Source organism: Panulirus ornatus, chromosome 13, assembly GCF_036320965.1.
Source record: "Panulirus ornatus isolate Po-2019 chromosome 13, ASM3632096v1, whole genome shotgun sequence".
NCBI lineage: Eukaryota > Metazoa > Arthropoda > Malacostraca > Decapoda > Palinuridae > Panulirus > Panulirus ornatus.
This window is the reverse complement of record NC_092236.1, coordinates 61,034,241-61,055,965: the sequence shown is the minus strand read 5'-3', so window position 1 is coordinate 61,055,965 and position 21,725 is coordinate 61,034,241. Positions and strand designations below refer to the sequence as shown.

The 21,725-nt window shown below is 41.6% G+C and overlaps 1 protein-coding gene across 5 annotated transcripts in view; it reads left to right on the top strand.

Annotated features, from left to right (window-relative positions):
• Positions 1–21,725, top strand: part of Exo70 (exocyst complex component 7) — a 129,774-nt gene that overhangs the window by 47,556 nt on the left and 60,493 nt on the right. For 3 of the 5 annotated variants that reach the window (XR_011713631.1, XR_011713629.1, XM_071669118.1), the window contains exon 7: positions 13,453–13,562. Coding sequence is in view for 2 of the 5 variants with exons in the window: in XM_071669118.1 (XP_071525219.1) it covers positions 13,453–13,562 (110 nt within the window). In the remaining 3 variants the exon portion in view is untranslated. The remainder of the gene's footprint in view (positions 1–13,452; positions 13,563–21,725) is intronic. The other 2 variants (XR_011713630.1, XM_071669119.1) reach the window with 1 other exon arrangement.

Here is a 21,725-nt window from a genome sequence, read left to right as displayed (position 1 = left end):
AATCAGGGCATGTGAAGCGTCTGGGGTAAACCATGGAAAGCTGTGTAGGTATGTATATTTGCGTGTGTGGACGTATGTATATACATGTGTATGGGGGTGGGTTGGGCCATTTCTTTTGTCTGTTTCCTTGCGCTACCTCGCAAACACGGGAGACAGCGGCAAAAAAAAAAAAAAAAAATTAGTGTTTGCTTCAAAATTCTACCCAGAATTGTAACTTACAGTATGATGATCACATTATTCATCTGCCCTTTCACCTTCACATGCAACCAAACTCTGGTAATAAGAATGGGGTTATTAGTGCTATAGATGAAATTAGAAAAAGCTGAGATTGTTTTTGTGGATTAAGTATTACAGCCAGTGAGGTAGGAGGTTCTGCTACTGTGAAAATTAAAAAGATTATAATTGGGGGAAGTTGTTGAGTTTCAGTTCTTCAAGGGGATACCCTAGTTTTACTAGAGTATCCAAGTCTCACCCCATCTTCTCGTGACCTAGAGGTGAACTCCATTAGGGTAATCCTTTAAAATTTAGACAAACATATGAGGTGTGCTGTCTTTATTTGTTTTTTTTGACAGTTTGACAGAGTCTCGCTGCCTCTGAAAATACTGTACTGGAGTTGCCATCTGCCAGTAACCTGTCAAGGGTGAGGCACAGAAGGCTAACAAGTGGCACTGGAGTCTACCAGTTATGCGGAGGGTTAAAAGAGATGAGTGATTGAGGGTGATGGCACTGAATGTGAATGGGATGACTGGTGAAAGTAAGAGGAGGGAGCTTGTGGAAAGGTTTAAAAGTTGTAGTGTGGATGTACTGGGGATTGGGGAAACCCATATCCTTGTGCAGGGCGTGAGGAGTGAAAATGAAAGTGATGAATGCAAGTTACGGGAGGGCATGGAAGGAGTTGTGGTATAGAAGGAAATGAGTGAAAAATGATCAGGAAAGAGGGAAAGAAGCATGTGCAATTCTGCTAACACCAAGAGTGTGGGAGGGTGTTACAGAGCATGGATGGAATGGATCAAGAATAGTGTTGGTGAAAGGAAAGATTAGGATTGTGAAGTATGCATGGGTATGTGTATATGCACCTGTGAGTATATATGCCTGGAGTAAATGAGAATGGAAGTTATCTTGTGGATATTTGTGCTGAGAGGGGTTTATTCCTTGCAAATACCTTTTTCAGCACAAGATGACCTACAGATATGCATGGATGAGGAATGATAGAGGAGAAGAGCAAAAGGCTTTCATTGACTATGTGGCAGTGGATGAAAGATTGAGAAAGGTTGTACTAGATACTAGAGTTGTGAGAGAATTCTTTGGAGACTCTGACCATTTAGCAGATCTTGTGGGGATGAGGATCAAGGAGGAGTGGAGGTATGGTGTAAGGAAGAATGTAGAGGTAAAAATGTTAGCAAGAGAGAAGTTTGATTAGAAAAAATGCCGGAAGGAATATGAAAGAAGGTAAATGAAAGATTACATGGAAGTGTAGGGAATGTAGGGCAAATGAGAGTTGGGGTGAGAGAGTATCATTACATTTAAGGGAGAATAAAAAGATGTTTTTTTTTAATTTTCCAAAAGAAGGAACAGAGAAGAGGGCCAGGTGAGGATATTTCCTCAAAGGCCCAGTCCTCTGTTCTTAACGCTACCTCGCTGTCGCGGGGAAATGGCGGATAGTATGAAAGAAAAAAAAAAAAAAGACCAGGGAGCAAATGGGAACTTCAGTGAAGGGTGCTAATGGGGAGGTGATAACAAGTAGTGGTGATGTGAGAAGGAAATGGAGTGAGTATTTTGAAGGTTTGTTGAATGTGTTTGATGATAGAGTGGCAGATATAGGGTGTTTTGGTCGAGGTGGTATGCAAAGTGAGAGGGTTAGGGAAAATGATTTAGTAAACAGAGAAGAGGTAGTAAAAGCTTTGCGGAAGATGAAAGCCCACAAGGCAGTGGGTTTGGATGGTAATGCAGTGGAATTTATTGAAAAAGGGGGTGACTGTATTGTTGACTGGTTGGTAAGGTTATTTAATGTATGTATGATTCATGGTGAGGTACCTGAGGATTGGCAGAATGCTTGCATAGTGCCATTGTATAAAGGCAAAGGGGATAAGAGTGAGTGCTCAAATTACAGAGGTATAAGTTTGTTAAGTATTCCTGGTAAATTATATGGGAGGGTATTGATTGAGAGGGTGAAGGCATGTACAGAGAATCAGATTGGGGAAGAGCAGTGTGGTTTCAGAAGTGGTAGAGGATGTGTGGATCAGGTGTTTGCTTTGAAGAATGTATGTGAGAAATACTTAGAAAAGCAAATGGATTTATATGTATCATTCATGGATCTGGAGAAGGCATATGATAGAGTTGATAGAGATGCTATGTGGAAAGTATTAAGAATACATGGTGTGGGAGGCAAGTTGTTAGAAGCAGTGAAAAGTTTTTATCGAGGATGTAAGGCATGTGTACGTGTAGGAAGAGAGGAAAGTGATTGGTTCTCAGTGAATGTAGGTTTGCGGCAGGGGTGTGTGATGTCTCCATGGTTGTTTAATTTGTTTATCGATGGGGTTGTTAGGGAGGTGAATGCAAGAGTTTTGGAAAGAGGGGCAAGTATGCAGTCTGTTGTGGATGAGAGAGCTTGGAAAGTCAGTCAGTTTTTGTTCGCTGATGATACAGTGCTGTTGGCTGATTCATATGAGAAATTGCAGAAGCTGGTGACTGAGTTTGGTAAAGTGTGTGAAAGAAGAAAGTTAAGAGTAAATGTGAATAAGAGCAAGGTTATTAGGTACAGTAGGGTTGAGGGTCAAGTCAGTTGGGAGGTAAGTTTGAATGGAGAAAAACTGGAGGAAGTAAAGTGTTTTAGATATCTGGGAGTGGATCTGGCAGCGGATGGAACCATGGAAGCGGAAGTGGATCATAGGGTGGGGGAGGGGGCGAAAATTCTGGGAGCCTTGAAAAATGTGTGGAAGTTGAGAACATTATCTCGGAAAGCAAAAATGGGTATGTTTGAAGGAATAGTGGTTCCAACAATGTTGTATGGTTGCGAGGCTTGGGCTATGGATAGAGTTGTGCGCAGGAGGGTGGATGTGCTGGAAATGAGATGTTTGAGGACAATGTGTGATGTGAGGTGGTTTGATCGAGTAAGTAACGTAAGGGTAAGAGAGATGTGTGGAAATAAAAAGAGCGTGGTTGAGAGAGCAGAAGAGGGTGTTTTGAAATGGTTTGGGCACATGGAGAGAATGAGTGAGGAAAGATTGACCAAGAGGATATATGTGTCGGAGTTGGAGGGAACGAGGAGAAGTGGGAGACCAAATTGGAGGTGGAAAGATGGAGTGAAAAAGATTTTGTGTGATCGGGGCCTGAACATGCAGGAGGGTGAAAGGAGGGCAAGGAATAGAGTGAATTGGATCGATGTGGTATACCGGGGTTGACGTGCTGTCAGTGGATTGAATCAGGGCATGTGAAGCGTCTGGGGTAAACCATGGAAAGCTGTGTAGGTATGTATATTTGCGTGTGTGGACGTATGTATATACATGTGTATGGGGGTGGGTTGGGCCATTTCTTTTGTCTGTTTCCTTGCGCTACCTCGCAAACACGGGAGACAGCGGCAAAAAAAAAAAAAAAAAATTAGTGTTTGCTTCAAAATTCTACCCAGAATTGTAACTTACAGTATGATGATCACATTATTCATCTGCCCTTTCACCTTCACATGCAACCAAACTCTGGTAATAAGAATGGGGTTATTAGTGCTATAGATGAAATTAGAAAAAGCTGAGATTGTTTTTGTGGATTAAGTATTACAGCCAGTGAGGTAGGAGGTTCTGCTACTGTGAAAATTAAAAAGATTATAATTGGGGGAAGTTGTTGAGTTTCAGTTCTTCAAGGGGATACCCTAGTTTTACTAGAGTATCCAAGTCTCACCCCATCTTCTCGTGACCTAGAGGTGAACTCCATTAGGGTAATCCTTTAAAATTTAGACAAACATATGAGGTGTGCTGTCTTTATTTGTTTTTTTGACAGTTTGACAGAGTCTCGCTGCCTCTGAAAATACTGTACTGGAGTTGCCATCTGCCAGTAACCTGTCAAGGGTGAGGCACAGAAGGCTAACAAGTGGCACTGGAGTCTACCAGTTATGCGGAGGGTTAAAAGAGATGAGTGATTGAGGGTGATGGCACTGAATGTGAATGGGATGACTGGTGAAAGTAAGAGGAGGGAGCTTGTGGAAAGGTTTAAAAGTTGTAGTGTGGATGTACTGGGGATTGGGGAAACCCATATCCTTGTGCAGGGCGTGAGGAGTGAAAATGAAAGTGATGAATGCAAGTTACGGGAGGGCATGGAAGGAGTTGTGGTATAGAAGGAAATGAGTGAAAAATGATCAGGAAAGAGGGAAAGAAGCATGTGCAATTCTGCTAACACCAAGAGTGTGGGAGGGTGTTACAGAGCATGGATGGAATGGATCAAGAATAGTGTTGGTGAAAGGAAAGATTAGGATTGTGAAGTATGCATGGGTATGTGTATATGCACCTGTGAGTATATATGCCTGGAGTAAATGAGAATGGAAGTTATCTTGTGGATATTTGTGCTGAGAGGGGTTTATTCCTTGCAAATACCTTTTTCAGCACAAGATGACCTACAGATATGCATGGATGAGGAATGATAGAGGAGAAGAGCAAAAGGCTTTCATTGACTATGTGGCAGTGGATGAAAGATTGAGAAAGGTTGTACTAGATACTAGAGTTGTGAGAGAATTCTTTGGAGACTCTGACCATTTAGCAGATCTTGTGGGGATGAGGATCAAGGAGGAGTGGAGGTATGGTGTAAGGAAGAATGTAGAGGTAAAAATGTTAGCAAGAGAGAAGTTTGATTAGAAAAAATGCCGGAAGGAATATGAAAGAAGGTAAATGAAAGATTACATGGAAGTGTAGGGAATGTAGGGCAAATGAGAGTTGGGGTGAGAGAGTATCATTACATTTAAGGGAGAATAAAAAGATGTTTTTTTTTAATTTTCCAAAAGAAGGAACAGAGAAGAGGGCCAGGTGAGGATATTTCCTCAAAGGCCCAGTCCTCTGTTCTTAACGCTACCTCGCTGTCGCGGGAAATGGCGGATAGTATGAAAGAAAAAAAAAAAAAAGACCAGGGAGCAAATGGGAACTTCAGTGAAGGGTGCTAATGGGGAGGTGATAACAAGTAGTGGTGATGTGAGAAGGAAATGGAGTGAGTATTTTGAAGGTTTGTTGAATGTGTTTGATGATAGAGTGGCAGATATAGGGTGTTTTGGTCGAGGTGGTATGCAAAGTGAGAGGGTTAGGGAAAATGATTTAGTAAACAGAGAAGAGGTAGTAAAAGCTTTGCGGAAGATGAAAGCCCACAAGGCAGTGGGTTTGGATGGTAATGCAGTGGAATTTATTGAAAAAGGGGGTGACTGTATTGTTGACTGGTTGGTAAGGTTATTTAATGTATGTATGATTCATGGTGAGGTACCTGAGGATTGGCAGAATGCTTGCATAGTGCCATTGTATAAAGGCAAAGGGGATAAGAGTGAGTGCTCAAATTACAGAGGTATAAGTTTGTTAAGTATTCCTGGTAAATTATATGGGAGGGTATTGATTGAGAGGGTGAAGGCATGTACAGAGAATCAGATTGGGGAAGAGCAGTGTGGTTTCAGAAGTGGTAGAGGATGTGTGGATCAGGTGTTTGCTTTGAAGAATGTATGTGAGAAATACTTAGAAAAGCAAATGGATTTATATGTATCATTCATGGATCTGGAGAAGGCATATGATAGAGTTGATAGAGATGCTATGTGGAAAGTATTAAGAATACATGGTGTGGGAGGCAAGTTGTTAGAAGCAGTGAAAAGTTTTTATCGAGGATGTAAGGCATGTGTACGTGTAGGAAGAGAGGAAAGTGATTGGTTCTCAGTGAATGTAGGTTTGCGGCAGGGGTGTGTGATGTCTCCATGGTTGTTTAATTTGTTTATCGATGGGGTTGTTAGGGAGGTGAATGCAAGAGTTTTGGAAAGAGGGGCAAGTATGCAGTCTGTTGTGGATGAGAGAGCTTGGAAAGTCAGTCAGTTTTTGTTCGCTGATGATACAGTGCTGTTGGCTGATTCATATGAGAAACTGCAGAAGCTGGTGACTGAGTTTGGTAAAGTGTGTGGAAGAAGAAAGTTAAGAGTAAATGTGAATAAGAGCAAGGTTATTAGGTACAGTAGGGTTGAGGGTCAAGTCAATTGGGAGGTGAGTTTGAATGGAGAAAAACTGGAGGAAGTGAAGTGTTTTAGATATCTGGGAGTGGATCTGGCAGCGGATGGAACCATGGAAGCGGAAGTGGATCATAGGGTGGGGGAGGGGGCGAAAATTCTGGGGGCCTTGAAGAATGTGTGGAAGTCGAGAACATTATCTCGGAAAGCAAAAATGGGTATGTTTGAAGGAATAGTGGTTCCAACAATGTTGTATGGTTGCGAGGCGTGGGCTATGGATAGAGTTGTGCGCAGGAGGATGGATGTGCTGGAAATGAGATGTTTGAGGACAATGTGTGGTGTGAGGTGGTTTGATCGAGTGAGTAACGTAAGGGTAAGAGAGATGTGTGGAAATAAAAAGAGCGTGGTTGAGAGAGCAGAAGAGGGTGTTTTGAAGTGGTTTGGGCACATGGAGAGGATGAGTGAGGAAAGATTGACCAAGAGGATATATGTGTCGGAGGTGGAGGGAGCAAGGAGAAGAGGAAGACCAAATTGGAGGTGGAAAGATGGAGTGAAAAAGATTTTGTGTGATCGGGGCCTGAACATGCAGGAGGGTGAAAGGAGGGCAAGGAATAGAGTGAATTGGAGCGATGTGGTATACCGGGGTTGACGTGCTGTCGGTGGATTGAATCAAGGCATGTGAAGCGTCTGGGGTAAACCGTGGAAGGCTGTGTAGGTATGTATATTTGCGTGTGTGGACGTATGTATATACATGTGTATGGGGGGGGGTTGGGCCATTTCTTTCGTCTGTTTCCTTGCGCTACCTCGCAAACGCGGGAGACAGCGACAAAGTATAAAAAAAAAAAAAAAAAAAAAAATTATTATTATTATTATTATTATTTTGCTTTGTCGCTGCCTCCCATGTAAGCAAGGTAGCACAAGGAGACAGCCGAAAGAATGGGATAACCCACCCACATACACATGTATATACATACACATCCACACACGCAAATATACATACCTATACATCTCAACGTATACATATATATACACACACAGACATATACATATATATACACATATACATAATTCATACTGTCTGCCTTTAGTCATTCCCATCACCACCCCGCCACACAAAAAAAAAACCTCCCCCCTCATGTGTGCGAGGTAACGCCAGGAAAAGACAAAAAAAGCCACATTTGTTCACACTCAGTCTCTAGCTGTCATGTAATAATGCACCGAAACCACAGCTCCCTTTCCACATCCAGGCCCCACAGAACTTTCCTTGGTTTATCCCAGACGCTTCACATGCACTGGCTCAATCTATTGACGGCACGTCGTCCCCAGTATACCACATCATTCCAATTCACTCTGTTTCTTGCACGCCTTTCACCCTCCTGCATGTTCAGGCCCCGATCACTCAAAATCTTTTTCACTCCATCTTTCTACCTCCATTTTGGTCTCCCACTTCTTACTCCCTTCACCTCTGACACAGATAACCTCGTGGTCAATCTTTCCTCACTCATTCTCTCCATGTGACCAAACCATTTCAAAACACCCTCTTCTGCTCTCTCAACCACTCTCTTTTTATTACCACACATCTCTCTTACCCTATTATTATGTACTTGATCAAACCACCTCATACCACATATTGTCCTCAAACATCTCATTTCCAGCACATCCACCCTCCTCTGCACAACCCTATCCATAGCCCACGCCTTGCAACCATATAACATTGATGGAACCACTATTCCTTCAAGCATACCCATTTTTGCTTTCCAAGATAATGTTCTCGATTTCCACACATTCTTCAACGCTCCCAGAACTTTCGCCCACCCTATGTTTCACTTCAGCTTCCATGGTTCCATCTGCTGCCAAATCCACTCCCAGATATCTAAAACACTTCACTTCCTCCAGTTTTTCTCCATTCAAACTTGCCTCCCAATTGACTTGTCCCTCAACCCTACTGTACCTGATAACCTTGCTCTTATTCACATTTACTCTCAGCTTTCTTCTTTCACACACGTTACCAAACTCAGTCACCAGCTTGTGCAGTTTCTCACATGAATCAGCCAACAGTGCTGTATCATCAGTGAATAACAACTGACTCACTTCCCAAGCTCTCTCATCCACAACAGACTGCATACTTGCCCCTCTTTCCAAAACTCATTTATCCTCCTGACTCGCAAATGTCCAGACAAGCAGGGACAATGGGATAACTCAATAACATGTACCCTGTATTTCTTTGGAATAACAGTCTGCTGTCTTATCTTTCAGACATCTTTCTTACCCTTACATTACTACCTCAATCAAACCAACTCACACCACATATTGTCCTCAAACATTTCATTCCCAACACATCCACCCTCCTCCGTACAACCCTTTCTATAGCCCATACTTCGCAACCATGTGATATTGTTGGAACTTGTGTTCCTTCGGACATACCCATTTTTGCTCTTTGAGGTAGCACCCTCTCTTTCCACACATTCTTCATCACTCCCAGAACCTTCACACCTTTCCCCACCCTATTACTTACTTCCACTTCCATGGTTCCCTTCACTGCTAAGTTCACTCTCAGACATCTAGAACACTTCACTTCCTCTTATTGTTCTCTATTCAAACTTACATCCCAACTAACTTGTCCCTCAATCCTACTGAACCTAATAACCTTGATCTTATTCACATTTACTCTCGACTTTCTTTTTCACACACTTTCAAACTCAGTCATCAACTTCTGCAGTTTCCCACTCGAATCAGCCACCAGACCTGTGTCATCTGCGAACAAAAACTGACTCACTTCCTAGGCCCTCTCATCCCTAACAGACTGCATACTCACCCCTATCTCCAAAACTCTTGCATTTACCTCCTTAACCACCCCATTCATAAACAAATTAAACAACCATGGGGACATCACACACCTGTGCTGCAGATCAACCTTCACTGGGGACCAATCACTCTCCTCTCTTTCTACTTTGTACACATGCTTTACTTCCTTGATGAAAACTTCCTTCTGCTTCTAACAGCTTACCTCCCTTACCATATACTCTTAAGACTTCCAGAAAGCATCTCTATCAACCCTATCATATGCTTTCTCCAGATTCATAAATGCTACATACAAATCCATCTGTATTTCTAAGTATTTCTCACACACATTCCTCAAAGCAAACACCTGATCCACACATCCTCTTCCACTTCTGCTCCTCCCCTATCTGATGCTCTGTACATGCCTTCACCCTATCAATCAATACCCTCACATACAATTTCCCAGGATTACTCAACAAACTTATGCCTCTGTAGTTTGAACATTCAACTTTATCCCCTTTGCCTTTAGAAAGTGGCACTATGCATGCATTCCACTAATCCTCAGGCATCTAACCATGATACGTATATATTTCTTTCTTTCTTTCATACTATTCGCCATTTCCCGCGATAGCAAGGTAGCGTTAAGAACAGAGGACTGGGGCTTTGAGGGAATATCCTCACCTGACCCCCTTCTCTGTTCCTTCTTTTGGAAAAAAAAGAAAAACAAAAAAGAAAAACGAGAGGGGAGGATTTCCAGCCCCCCGCTCCATTCCCTTTTAGTCGCCTTGACCCCCTCACTTAGTACACCACCCCAACCAAAACACCCTACATCTACCAATCTATTATCAAACACATTCAACAAACCTTCAAAATACTCACTCCATCTCCTTCTCACTTCATTGCCACCTGTTATCACATCCCCCATGCTCCCTTCACCGATGTTCCTGTTTGTTCTCTTGTCTTATGCACGTTATTTGCCTCCTTCCAAAACATCTTTTTATTCTCCCTAGAGTTTAACGATCCTCTTTCTCCCCAACTCTCATTTCCCCTCTTTTTCAACACTTGCCCCTTCCTCTTGACCTCCTGCCACTTTCTTTTATACATCTCCCAGTCATTTGCACTTCTTCCTTGCTTCCTTGTAAGTATCTTCCTAATTCCTCTCTTTTTTCCTTTCACTAACAACTTCTTCATCCCACCACTCACTACCCTTTCTAATCTGCTCACCTCCCACCTTTCTCATGCCACATGCATCTTTTGCACATGCCATCACTGCTTCCCCTAAAAACATCCCATTCCTCACCACTCCCCTCACTTCATTTGCTCTCACCTTTTGCCTTTCTACACGCAATCTCTCCTGGTCCTTCTTCACACAAGTCTCCTTTCCAAGCTCGCTTCCTCTCCCCACTTTCTTCTCCCCAACATTCTCTCTTCTTTTTTGAAAACCTCTACAAATCTTTACCTTCGCCTCCACTAGATAGTGATCAGACATCCCACTAGCTGCCCCTTTCAACACATTAACATCCAAGATTCTCTCTTTTACACACCTATTACTCAACACATAATCTAATAATGCCCTTTGACCATCTCTCCTACTCACATACGTATACTTATGCATATCTCTCTTTTTAAACCAGGTATTCCCAATCACTAGTCTTTTTTCAGCACACAAATCCACAAGCTCTTCACCATTTCCATTCATATCACTGAATACCTTATGTACACCAATTACACCCTCAACTGCTTCATTACTCACCTTCGCATTTGTATCACCCATCACTAATGCCCGGTCTTGGGCACCAAAGCTACTGACACACTCGCTCAGCTACTCCCAAAACACTTGCCTCTCATGATCTTTCTTCTCATGACCAGGTGCATAAGCACCAGTAATCATCCATCTCTCTCCATCCACTTTCAGTTTTACCCACATTATTCTAGAATTTTTTTCCTTACACTCTATCCCTTACTCCCACAACTCTGCTTCAGGAGTAGTGCTTCTCCTTCCTTAGCTCTTGTCCTCTCACCAGCCCCTGACTTTACTGCCAAGACTTTTCCAAACCATTCATCCAGTTTACTCTTGAGCTTCGTTTCACTCAAAGCCAGAACATTCAGCTTTCTTTCCTCAAACATGCTACCTGTCTCCTTTCTTCTCATCTTGGTTACATCCACACACATTCAGACACCCCAATCTGTACATATTCGTACTTGTTTTCTGTTATCCATTCCTGATGCCACCTTCCCTCAGACAACAGCTATATCATCAGGAAACAACAACTGACTCACTTCCCAAGGCCCCCCCCCCCCTCATCTCCATAGACTGCATACTTGCCCCTTTCTCCAAAACTATAGCATTTACCTCCCTCACCACCCCATTCATGAATTAAACAATCATGGTGACATCACACTCCCTTACGCAGACCACCCTTCGCTTGGAACCAGTTACTCTCTTCGCTTCCTACTCGTACACACTCCTTACACCCTTGATAAAAACTTCCTTCTTCTTCAAGCAGCTTACCTTCCACACTGTGTATTCTTAAGACCTTCCACACTATATATTCATAAGACCTTCCACAAAGCATCTCTATTGACCCTATCATATGATGTCGTCAGATCCAGTAATGCCACATACAGATCCATCTGTTTTTCTGTTTGCAAGGCGTGGGCTATGGATAGAGTTGTGCGCAGGAGGGTGGATGTGCTGGAAATGAGATGTTTGAGGACAATATGTGGTGTGAGGTGGTTTGATCGAGTAAGTAATGTAAGGGTAAGAGAGATGTGTGGAAATAAAAAGAGCGTGGTTGAGAGAGCAGAAGAGGGTGTTTTGAAATGGTTTGGGCACATGGAGAGAATGAGTGAGGAAAGATTGACCAAGAGGATATATGTGTCGGAGGTGGAGGGAATGAGGAGAAGTGGGAGACCAAATTGGAGGTGGAAAGATGGAGTGAAAAAGATTTTGTGTGATCGGGGCCTGAACATGCAGGAGGGTGAAAGGCGGGCAAGGAATAGAGTGAATTGGATCGATGTGGTATACCGGGGTCGACGTGCTGTCAATGGATTGAATCAGGGCATGTGAAGCGTCTGGGGTAAACCATGGAAAGTTCTGTGGGTCCTGGATGTGGAAAGGGAGCTGTGGTTTCAGGCATTATTGCATGACAGCTAGAGACTGAGTGTGAACGAATGTGGCCTATGTTGTCTTTTCCTTAGTGCTACCTCACACACATGAGGGGGGAGGGGGATGTTATTCCATGTGTGGCGAGGTGGCGATGGGAATGAATAAAGGCAGACAGTGTGAATTGTGTGCATGTGTATATATGTATGTGTCTGTGTAGTATATATATGTGTACATTGAGATGTATGGGTATGTATATTTGCGTGTGTGGACGTGTATGCATATACATGTGTATGGGGGTGGGTTGGGCCATTTCTTTCGTCTGTTTCCTTGCGCTACCTCGCAAACGCGGGAGACAGCGACAAAGCAAAATAAAAAAATAAAAAAATATTCTCATACATATTATTCAAAGCAAACACCTGATCCACACATCCTCTGCCACTTTGAAAATACATTGCTCCTACCCATTCTGATGCTTTGTACATGCCTTCACCCTCTCAATCAATACCCTCCCATACAAGTTACCAAGTATGCTAAATAGACTTATACTTCTATAGTTTGACTACTCGCCATTATTACCCTTGCCTTTATACATTGGCACAATAAATATGTTGTACCAATCCTAAGGCACCTAACCATAATCCTACATGCAGTGAATTTCCTTGCCAACAATCAACGACACAGTCATCCCCATTCTTAATAAATTCAACTGTAATACAATCCACTCCGGCCACTTTGCTGCATTTCTTTTAATTCCATAAAGCTTGCACACCAAACCTCTCCCCATGACTCTCACTTCACATACCATCCTACCAAAACACCCTACATCTGCCTTTCTGCCATCAAACACATTTGACAATCCTTCAAAATACTCACTTCATCATTTAACCTTCTGCCCTTTCCCTGGTGTAGGGAAGAAAGAATTCTACCTCTATATTCCCTGCATGTTGTAGAAGGCAAATAATTGCACATCAGATTGAAAGATGAAAAGGTGCTTAAGTTAGTTTAGAAAACCCTTATTCTTGTTGTACACTGGACATGGATTGAGGCTATTTGCGAACTGAATGGCTATGTGCACTCCATCCACAATTGTAAATGGTAAAGGATTTGAAGATACGAGTAAGAGAGTTTTTATAGAATTCTGATTACATCTTTAATAAAGATTGCATTTTGTAGGGGCAGATCTTTGATGTACTGTTTTGACCTTCTAACAAAGCTGAGTTGACACAATCACAGTTTATTCTCATGTGGTTGCTTTGCTAACCAGTTCTTTTTCACACTGAAAAAGTAACCACCGTGACTTGAAAAATTCAGAAATAGTGTTAGCTGCAGTTGAACTCTGCAGTTTTAACACAAAATTGTGCAAGAGAGTATTACAGTTTTATCTTTTTTTCAGAGCAAATCGGATGTTCCAGAAGGCAATTACTGGACATGTGTCTTCACGCAGACAAGGTTCTCCTGGACATACCTCGTACTCCCTGCATGGCACCCTCACCCCTCCGCATGGTAGAGTGCAGTAGAATCCTGATTTGCTAAGTACTTCTTGGGAATACCAGTATAATGCATATGTTTTATGGGTGATATTTATTACAAATGTAATTTTTTGGAGGCTGTTCTATACCTGCTTTACTTCTTTTCTTGGGAATGCTGTTGATCACTTGTGGTTCTAGTTGAAAAGTAAGATTGTCATTTTGCATGATTGGACACGCTAAGGTTTAGTAGGAGTAATTACTTTTGTAAGATTGAAGTTTGAGTTACATTTTCCCCTGCCATATTCATAGTCCAGCTCTGTAAGCTAGAAAAGTTTGAACAGAAACTTTAAAATCCTCATGCTGTACAGTGGTTATTATTATTTTTAGCAATGAGATCTTCTTAGTGAAATAGGGGAAACAAAATTGAATTAAAGAGAATTGAAAAGAATATTCTCTGTTAGTTTATACTTGTATGCTGCTGTTTGTAGGCTGAGTAGATAATTTCATGCAAAATTGTCTGCAAACATCTTTGTCACTGATATGAAACATTGATGTGTCAAAAACCATGAGATCAGTTCAGTAGAACCCTGGATTGTGCTACCCTTTAGAGCATTGTTTCATTGTAAGACTCATGGTTGTATCTTAGAGCTCTAGATGGACTAGAAAAAAAATTATGAAAATCCACAAAAAAGTGAAAAGCCATGAGTCTGAACACTCACAACATACTAAGAGCAGCTCTCTTTGTTTATACATCCTTAACCAATCAGAGTGCCATAAACATTTAAACTCACATCCAGTCAGCACCAGGTGCTCTCCTCTGTTAGTGTACCTAAGTTAATTATGCAGAGTGAGGTATTCTGATGGGCAAACTTACTAAGAATATTATGAGTAAATTTTAAAGAAATTTCATGCATAAGGAGATGCAAGGATGAAGTGCATGTAGGGATAAAGGGAGCAACATAGAATAGGTTGCACATGGGTCTTTGAGAAGAGGATGTTAACCATTATTTAATGATAAAACACCTAACACATAAAGGACAAGAGATTTTTGGAGTTTGGAAAGAGACTACAAGTCTTCCTGTGGATGACAAGCAGATATTGTAGGGACCCATCCTAAAGTTGCCAGTGATCTCATTTTAACTGTGGGACACAGTGATCTGTCAGGTGCTGCTTGACCTAGCCAAATGAGGTACACACATTTAATAGGTTTCAAGAGCAGAAACAAAAGTATTATCTACAGAAGAGTACTTACCTACTCATACGTACCAACATTAAGATATTACCTTGCTTTGAATATCATGTTAGAGATATTGTTGCAATGTTTTATGTTTATCTTTTACCATTGAAATTCTTTTCCATAAGGATAGGGGAAAAAGAACCCTACCCACTTATCTCCAGTTTGTTAAAGAAGTGGAACAGAAGAAAGAGCCAAACAAGAATTTTTCTTCAAAGGTTCAGACTGTAGAGTCTGAAATGTGCTTGGATGTGACCAGGATAAGAAGGGACGGAGAAATGCTCTGTTTTATGAGAACTTGGATGTTCTGGTTCCAAGAAAACTAAGTTGAATGGGAAGTGGGTAAAATAGGTCAGGAATGTTTGTGGGGTAAAGTCTTGGGTTTGTCTGAGGGCAAGAGTAAAAGAGGGGGTAGCACTTTTTATGGAGGGGCTTTGTGGGAGACAAACTACTGGGGGTGCAACACATCAGGGGCCTTAGCCACCTGGGAGCCTGATCACAGTGTCAGGCTCAGTTAGTCATTTATGCAGTTTAAATGTGAAATTATGCATTTATTTTCTAATATGCCATCCCTATGAAGGGTGACTGTGCTAACCCTTCTGTCGTCCATTTTTTTTTGACATCTACCACTTCCAAAGTGTGTGAATCCCTCCTCATTTCCCATATCCACAGACATCTTGAATCTCAGTCTTCTCTCTGATCACCAGTATGGCTTCAATACGGTAAGATCTACTGATGATGTTCTTTCCTGTCTTACTAAAATCTTGTAAGCATCCCTAAAAGATTTTTGGGAATCCTATGTAGTTGCCCTCAACATATCTAAAGCTCTTGACAGGGTGTGGCATTGGAATTTCATCTCCAACCTCCCCTCTTTTGGCTTTTCTCCCACACTTTGTTCTCTTATATCTAGCTTTCTCTCTTGATGATTTGTCTCTGTGGTTGTTGATTGGATCAGCCTCTTCACCTTTCTCCTTAAATAGCAGTGTCCCTTAAGGCTTTGTCTTGCCTCCTACACGTTTTCTACATTTTATCAACGATTTCTTTTCTTCCACAAATAACAAAATGCTCTCATGCTGATGACTCACTGCATTCCTCAACATCCTTCAATTTGTTCTTTCTTCTCTCACTCGATCTGCATCTTGTCTCGACACAACTTCCACTTTAAACTCAGACTTGAGCAGGATTTCTCAAAATCTCATTAGGTTTAATGCCTCCAAAACCCAGTTTCTACCCATCTCTCAGTCAAAAACTCCTCATAACTTTCCTCTCTCCTTTAATAGTTCTGTAATTCCACCTCCTGACTCATTGAATATGCTTGGTATTACTGTAACATCCACTCCATGTTGGAAATGCCACATAACAAAAATAGCTAAATCTGCCTCTTAGGAAACTAGGAGTCCTGTTTAAATGTAGAACATTTCTTTTCTTCTAAACAGTTGTTTCATTTATACAAATGATTGATCTGTCCTTGTATGGCTAGTTACTGCTTTCACATCTGGGATGGTTCTCTCTTTGCATCCTTACACGATGGGGTTGAGTCAAAAGAAGTCAGACATAAACTCTCCCAGGCCAACTTCAACACCCGATCCACTTGTCCTGTGCTGCACTGTTAGTTCACTCTCTGTCTTTTATTTGTATTCTTTGGTTTTTGCTCCCAAGAGCTGGCTGCTTGTGTACCCCCATCACTAGCTAGACCACACAATACTTGGGAAGCTGCTGCATTACATGATTACTGTGTAGTCATTGGCAACTCAAGGGTGGGCTGTTTTGATGACTGTTACTTTCTCTAATCTTTAAAGCTTTGGAACTCACTACCGTCTCATGTCTTTCTTAATAACTATGGCCTGGCACAATTTAAAAGACTATAGTTTTCACTTCCTCCAAAATCTCTGTATTTCAAGTAAGGCCTGGCCATGATGTAGATGTGAACTTTTGTCCATGACTAGAGCCTCCAATGTGAAAAAGAATATCCTTACTTTGTGGGATCCCAATCAGTGGGACTATCTCAGTTAAGTGGAAGATTTCATTTGTGCTCACATTTTAAATGCACAAGCACCATATTTGAATTTGCACACTTAACTAGAGTAGTCTCCTGGTAGTAGATGGAAATAATTTCACCATGTTGACAACATTGATTAGGCCATGTGGTATGTCAAGCTTTAATTGGTTAATGATGTCATACTGTTATTCAAGGGTCATCAGTCGATGACTAGTGGAGATTGCAGGTCAGCCCTGAATGATTTAGGGTTGTGCATGAATATTTTTGGGAACTGATTATAAACTCTCAGAGATTTTTTTCAGATAATAGGTTAGGTATTGCCCTGGAATTTATTAAAAAAGGGGGTGACTGTATTGTTGACTGCTTGGTAAGGTTATTTAATGTATGTATGACTCACGGTGAGGTGCCTGAGGATTGGTAGAATGCTTGCATAGTGCCATTGTACAAAGGCAAAGTGGATAAAAGTGAGTGCTCAAATTATAGAGGTATAACTTTGTTGAGTATTCCTGGGAAATTATATGGGAGGGTATTAATTGAGAGGGTGAAGGCATGTACAGAGCATCAGCTTGGGGAAGAGCAGTGTGGTAGAGGATGTGTAGATCAGGTGTTTGCTTTGAAGAATGTATGTGAGAAATACTTAGAAAAGCAAATGGATTTGTATGTAGCATTTATGGATCTGGAGAAAGTATATGATAGAGTTGATAGAGATGCTCTGTGGAAGGTATTAAGAGTATATGGTATGGGAGGCAAGTTGTTAGAAGCAGTGAAAACTTTCTATCGAGGATGTAAGGCATGTGTACGTGTAGGAAAAGAGGAAAGTGATTGGTTCTCAGTGAATGTAGGTTTGCGGGAAGGGTGTGTGATGTCTCCATGGTAGTTTAATTTATTTATGGATGGGGTTGTTAGGGAGGTGAATGCAAGAGTTTTGGAAAGAGGGGCAAGTATGCAGTCTGTTGTGGATGAGAGAGCTTGGGAAGTGAGTCAGTTGTTGTTCGCTGATGATACAGCGCTGGTGGATGATTCATGTGAGAAACTGCAGAAGCTGGTGACTGAGTTTGGTAAAGTGTGTAAAAGGAGAAAGCTGAGAGTAAATGTGAATAAGAGCAAGGTTATTAGGTACAGTAGGGTTGAGGGACAAGTCAATTGGGAGGTAAGTTTGAGTGGAGAAAAACTGGAGGAAGTGAAGTGTTTTAGATATCTGGGAGTGGATTTGGCAGCAGATGGAACCATGGAAGCGGAAGTGAATCATAGGGTGGGGGAGGGGGCAAAAGTTCTGGGAGTGTTGAAGAATGTGTGGAAGTCGAGAACATTATCTCGGAAAGCAAAAATGGGTATGTTTGAAGGAATAGTGGTTCCAACAATGTTATATGGTTGTGAGGCATGGCCTATAGATAGGGTTGTGTGGAGGAGGGTGGATGTGCTGGAAATGAGATGTTTGAGGACAATATGTGGTGTGTGGTGTTTTGATCAAGTAAGTAATGAAAGGGTAAGAGAGATGTGTGGTAATAAAAAGAGTGTGGTTGAGAGAGAGCAGAAGAGGGTGTTTTGAAATGCTTTGGGCACATGGAGAAAATGAGTGAGGAAAGATTGACCAAGAGGATATATGTGTCGGAGGTGGAGGGAACGAGGAGAAGTGTGAGACCAAATTGGAGGTGGAAAGATGGAGTAAAAATGATTTTGAGTGATCAGGGCCTGAACATGCAGGAGGGTGCAAGGCATGCAAGGAATAGAGTGAATTGGAATGATGTGGTATACCGGGGTCGACGTGCTGTCAATGGATTGAACCAGGACATGTGAAGCATGTGGGGTAAACCATGGAAAGTTGTGTGGGTCCTGGATGTGGAAAGGGAGCTGTGGTTTCGGTGCATTATACATGACAGCTAGAGACTGAGTGTGAACGAATGGGGCCTTTGTTGTCTTTTCGTAGCGCTACCTCACGCACATGCGGGGGTAGGGGGTTGTTATTTCATGTGTGGTGGAGTGGCGATGGGAACGAATAAAGGCAGACAGTATGAATTTTGTACGTGTGTATATATGTATATGTCTGTGTGTTTATATATATGTATACGTTGAGATGAATAGGTATGTATGTTTGCATGTGTGGACGTGTTTGTATATACATGTGTATGTGGGAGGGTTGGGTCGTTCTTTCATCTGTTTCCTTGCGCTACCTCACTAACTCGGGAGACAGCGACAAAGTAAAATAAATAAATAAATAAATAAATAAATGATGATTTGATTGGAGATATCCAGATTTTTAGGAAAAAAACATGTTCAGTACACTATTAAATATTTTGGCATGTTGAGGGAAGTTTTGAACCATGCATTGTATTTTTCATGCCTTAGCAAAAATCAAGTTCTACTAAGATTTCTAATGTGTCTACTCTTTGCCAAAGCTAATCATGTATTTACCCATGCTCATTACATGAATAGTTTCATACTGAACTCAGCCTCATTTCACTTCTTGGCTCTGCTAGTGATGCCCCATGCTGGCCTTTTTCCCAAGATCTTGGGATTTCATTCCTAAGCTTAGGATCTTAATTTTTTTCCGTTAAATTTCAGGAACTCTTGATATTTCTGAGTTCCTCAGCTCAGTTTTGAAAGGAAAGGTTTCATTATACTTCTCAGGTGATCACTGGTTGTTCATTTTAGGTCACCATGTTACACCTGTAGATCAGAAAAGGATCACAAGTGAGGCAGACACATTGAGGATAAATGAATGATGGTTGTTGACAGGTGCAGACTTTATAGTGCTTTACTTTGACATATAGATGACTTCTTCCCTAACAATTAAAAATGTCTACACCAAAGCATAGAAGTGCTTACGAAAAAGTGGGAGGGGGTAAAAAGAAAGAAGAAATTATTTTTGGTTTACCAAAACAGGTGTTTCTCTTTTCCTTACATATAATGGCACTGTTACGCTACCTTGCTGCTTCAGGAAATGGCGAATAGTATAGTATGAAATAATGGCACTGTGGATTAAAGCAAAGAAGTAGGTTTTTCAGGTAGTAACAGTTGTACACATAGAATTAAGAAGCTGATTGTTCAAGTACATGTTCAAAATTTAGTTTTGACAAAGAAATCAAGTATTGCAATAAATGTAAATATTTTTGAAACAGAATTGGATACAAAGAAAGAAAATCATGAAGAAAAGGCTGAAATGCCACTAATGAATTCAGTAATGTCATTAGACCAAAACATTTTTATGCATATATCAGGAACAGTGAGTTAAGGAGATGAATTTTATTAAATGGAATATGCACACTCAAAAAGCCATTACTCAGATATGTAAATCAGGATCATTGATGTTTTTTAAGAAGTTATGTATTTTGAATTTTAACATGGACTCCTATGGGGTAGTGGTTAGCATTCCTGACCGTGATGCATTCACGAGTTTCCCAGGATCAAGTACATAGGTTCTAATCCTGTTTGCAGCAGTTGGATCACAGTCAACCCAGCTGCTCATCCACCTCTAGGGATTGGTTGATAAAATGGGTACCAGAGTGTGAATGAATGTGGACTTTTTTTGTTTGTTTTCCTGGCGCTACTTCATTAAAGCAAGGGGTAGCGATGGTGTTTCCTGTGGGGTGAGATGGTGCCAGGAATAGATGAAGGCAAGCAAGTATGAATATGTATATATTTATTATACTTTGTTGCTGTCTCCCGTGTCAGCGAGGTAGCGCAAGGAAACAAACGAAAGAATAGCCCAACCCACCCACACACATGTATATACATACACATCCACACACGCACATATACATACCTGTACATTTCAATGTATACATATATATACATACAAAGACATTTGCATATATACGCATGTACATAATTCATACTTGCTGCCTTTATTCTTTCCCGTCGCCACCCCGCCATACATGGAATGACAACCTTCTCCCCCTGCATGCGCGCGAGATAGTGCTAGGAAAAGACAACAAAGGCCACATTTGTTCACACTCAGTTTCTAGCTGTCATGTATAATGCACCGAAACCGTGGCTCACATTCCACATCCAGGCCCCACAAAACTTTCCATGGTTTACGCCAGACACTTCACATGCCCTGGTTCAATCCATTGACAGCACATCGACCCCAGTATACCACATTGTTCCAATTCACTCTATTCCTTGCACGCCTTTCACCCTCCTGCATGTTAAGGCCCCGATCACTCAAAATCTTTTTCACTCCATCTTTCCACCTCCAATTTGGTCTCCCACTTCTCCTCGTTCCCTCCACCTTTGACACATGTATCCTCTTTGTCAATCTTTCCTCACTCATTCTCTCCATGTGACCAAACCACTTCAAAACAACCTCTTCTACTTTTTCAACCACACTCTTTTTAGTACCACATATCTCTCTTACCCTTTCATTACTTACTCAATCAAACCACCTCACACCATATATTGTCCTCAAACGTCTCATTTCCAACACATCCACCCTCCTCCGCACAACTTTATCTATAGCCCACGCCTCGCAACCATATAACATTGTTGGAACCACTATTCCTTCAAACATACCCATTTTTGCTTTCCGAGATAATGTTCTTGCCTTCCACACATTTTTCAATGCTCCCAGAACTTTCACCCCCTCCCCCACCCTGTGACTCACTTCCACTTCCATGGCTCCATCTGGTGCCAAATCTACTCCCAGATATCTAAAACACTTTGTTCCTCTAGTTTTTCTCCACTCAAACTTACCTCCCAATTGACTTGTCCCTCAACCCTACTGTACCTAACAACCTTGCTCTTATTCACATTTACTCTCAGCTTTCATCTTTCACACACATTACCAAACTCAGTCACCAGCTTGTGCAGTTTCTCACATGAATCATCCACCAGCGCTGTATCATCAGTGAACAACAACTGACTCACTTCCCAAGCTCTCTCATCCACAACAGACTGCATACTTGCCCCTCTCTCCAAAACTCTTGCATTTCCCTCCCTAACAACCCCATCCCTTAACAAATTAA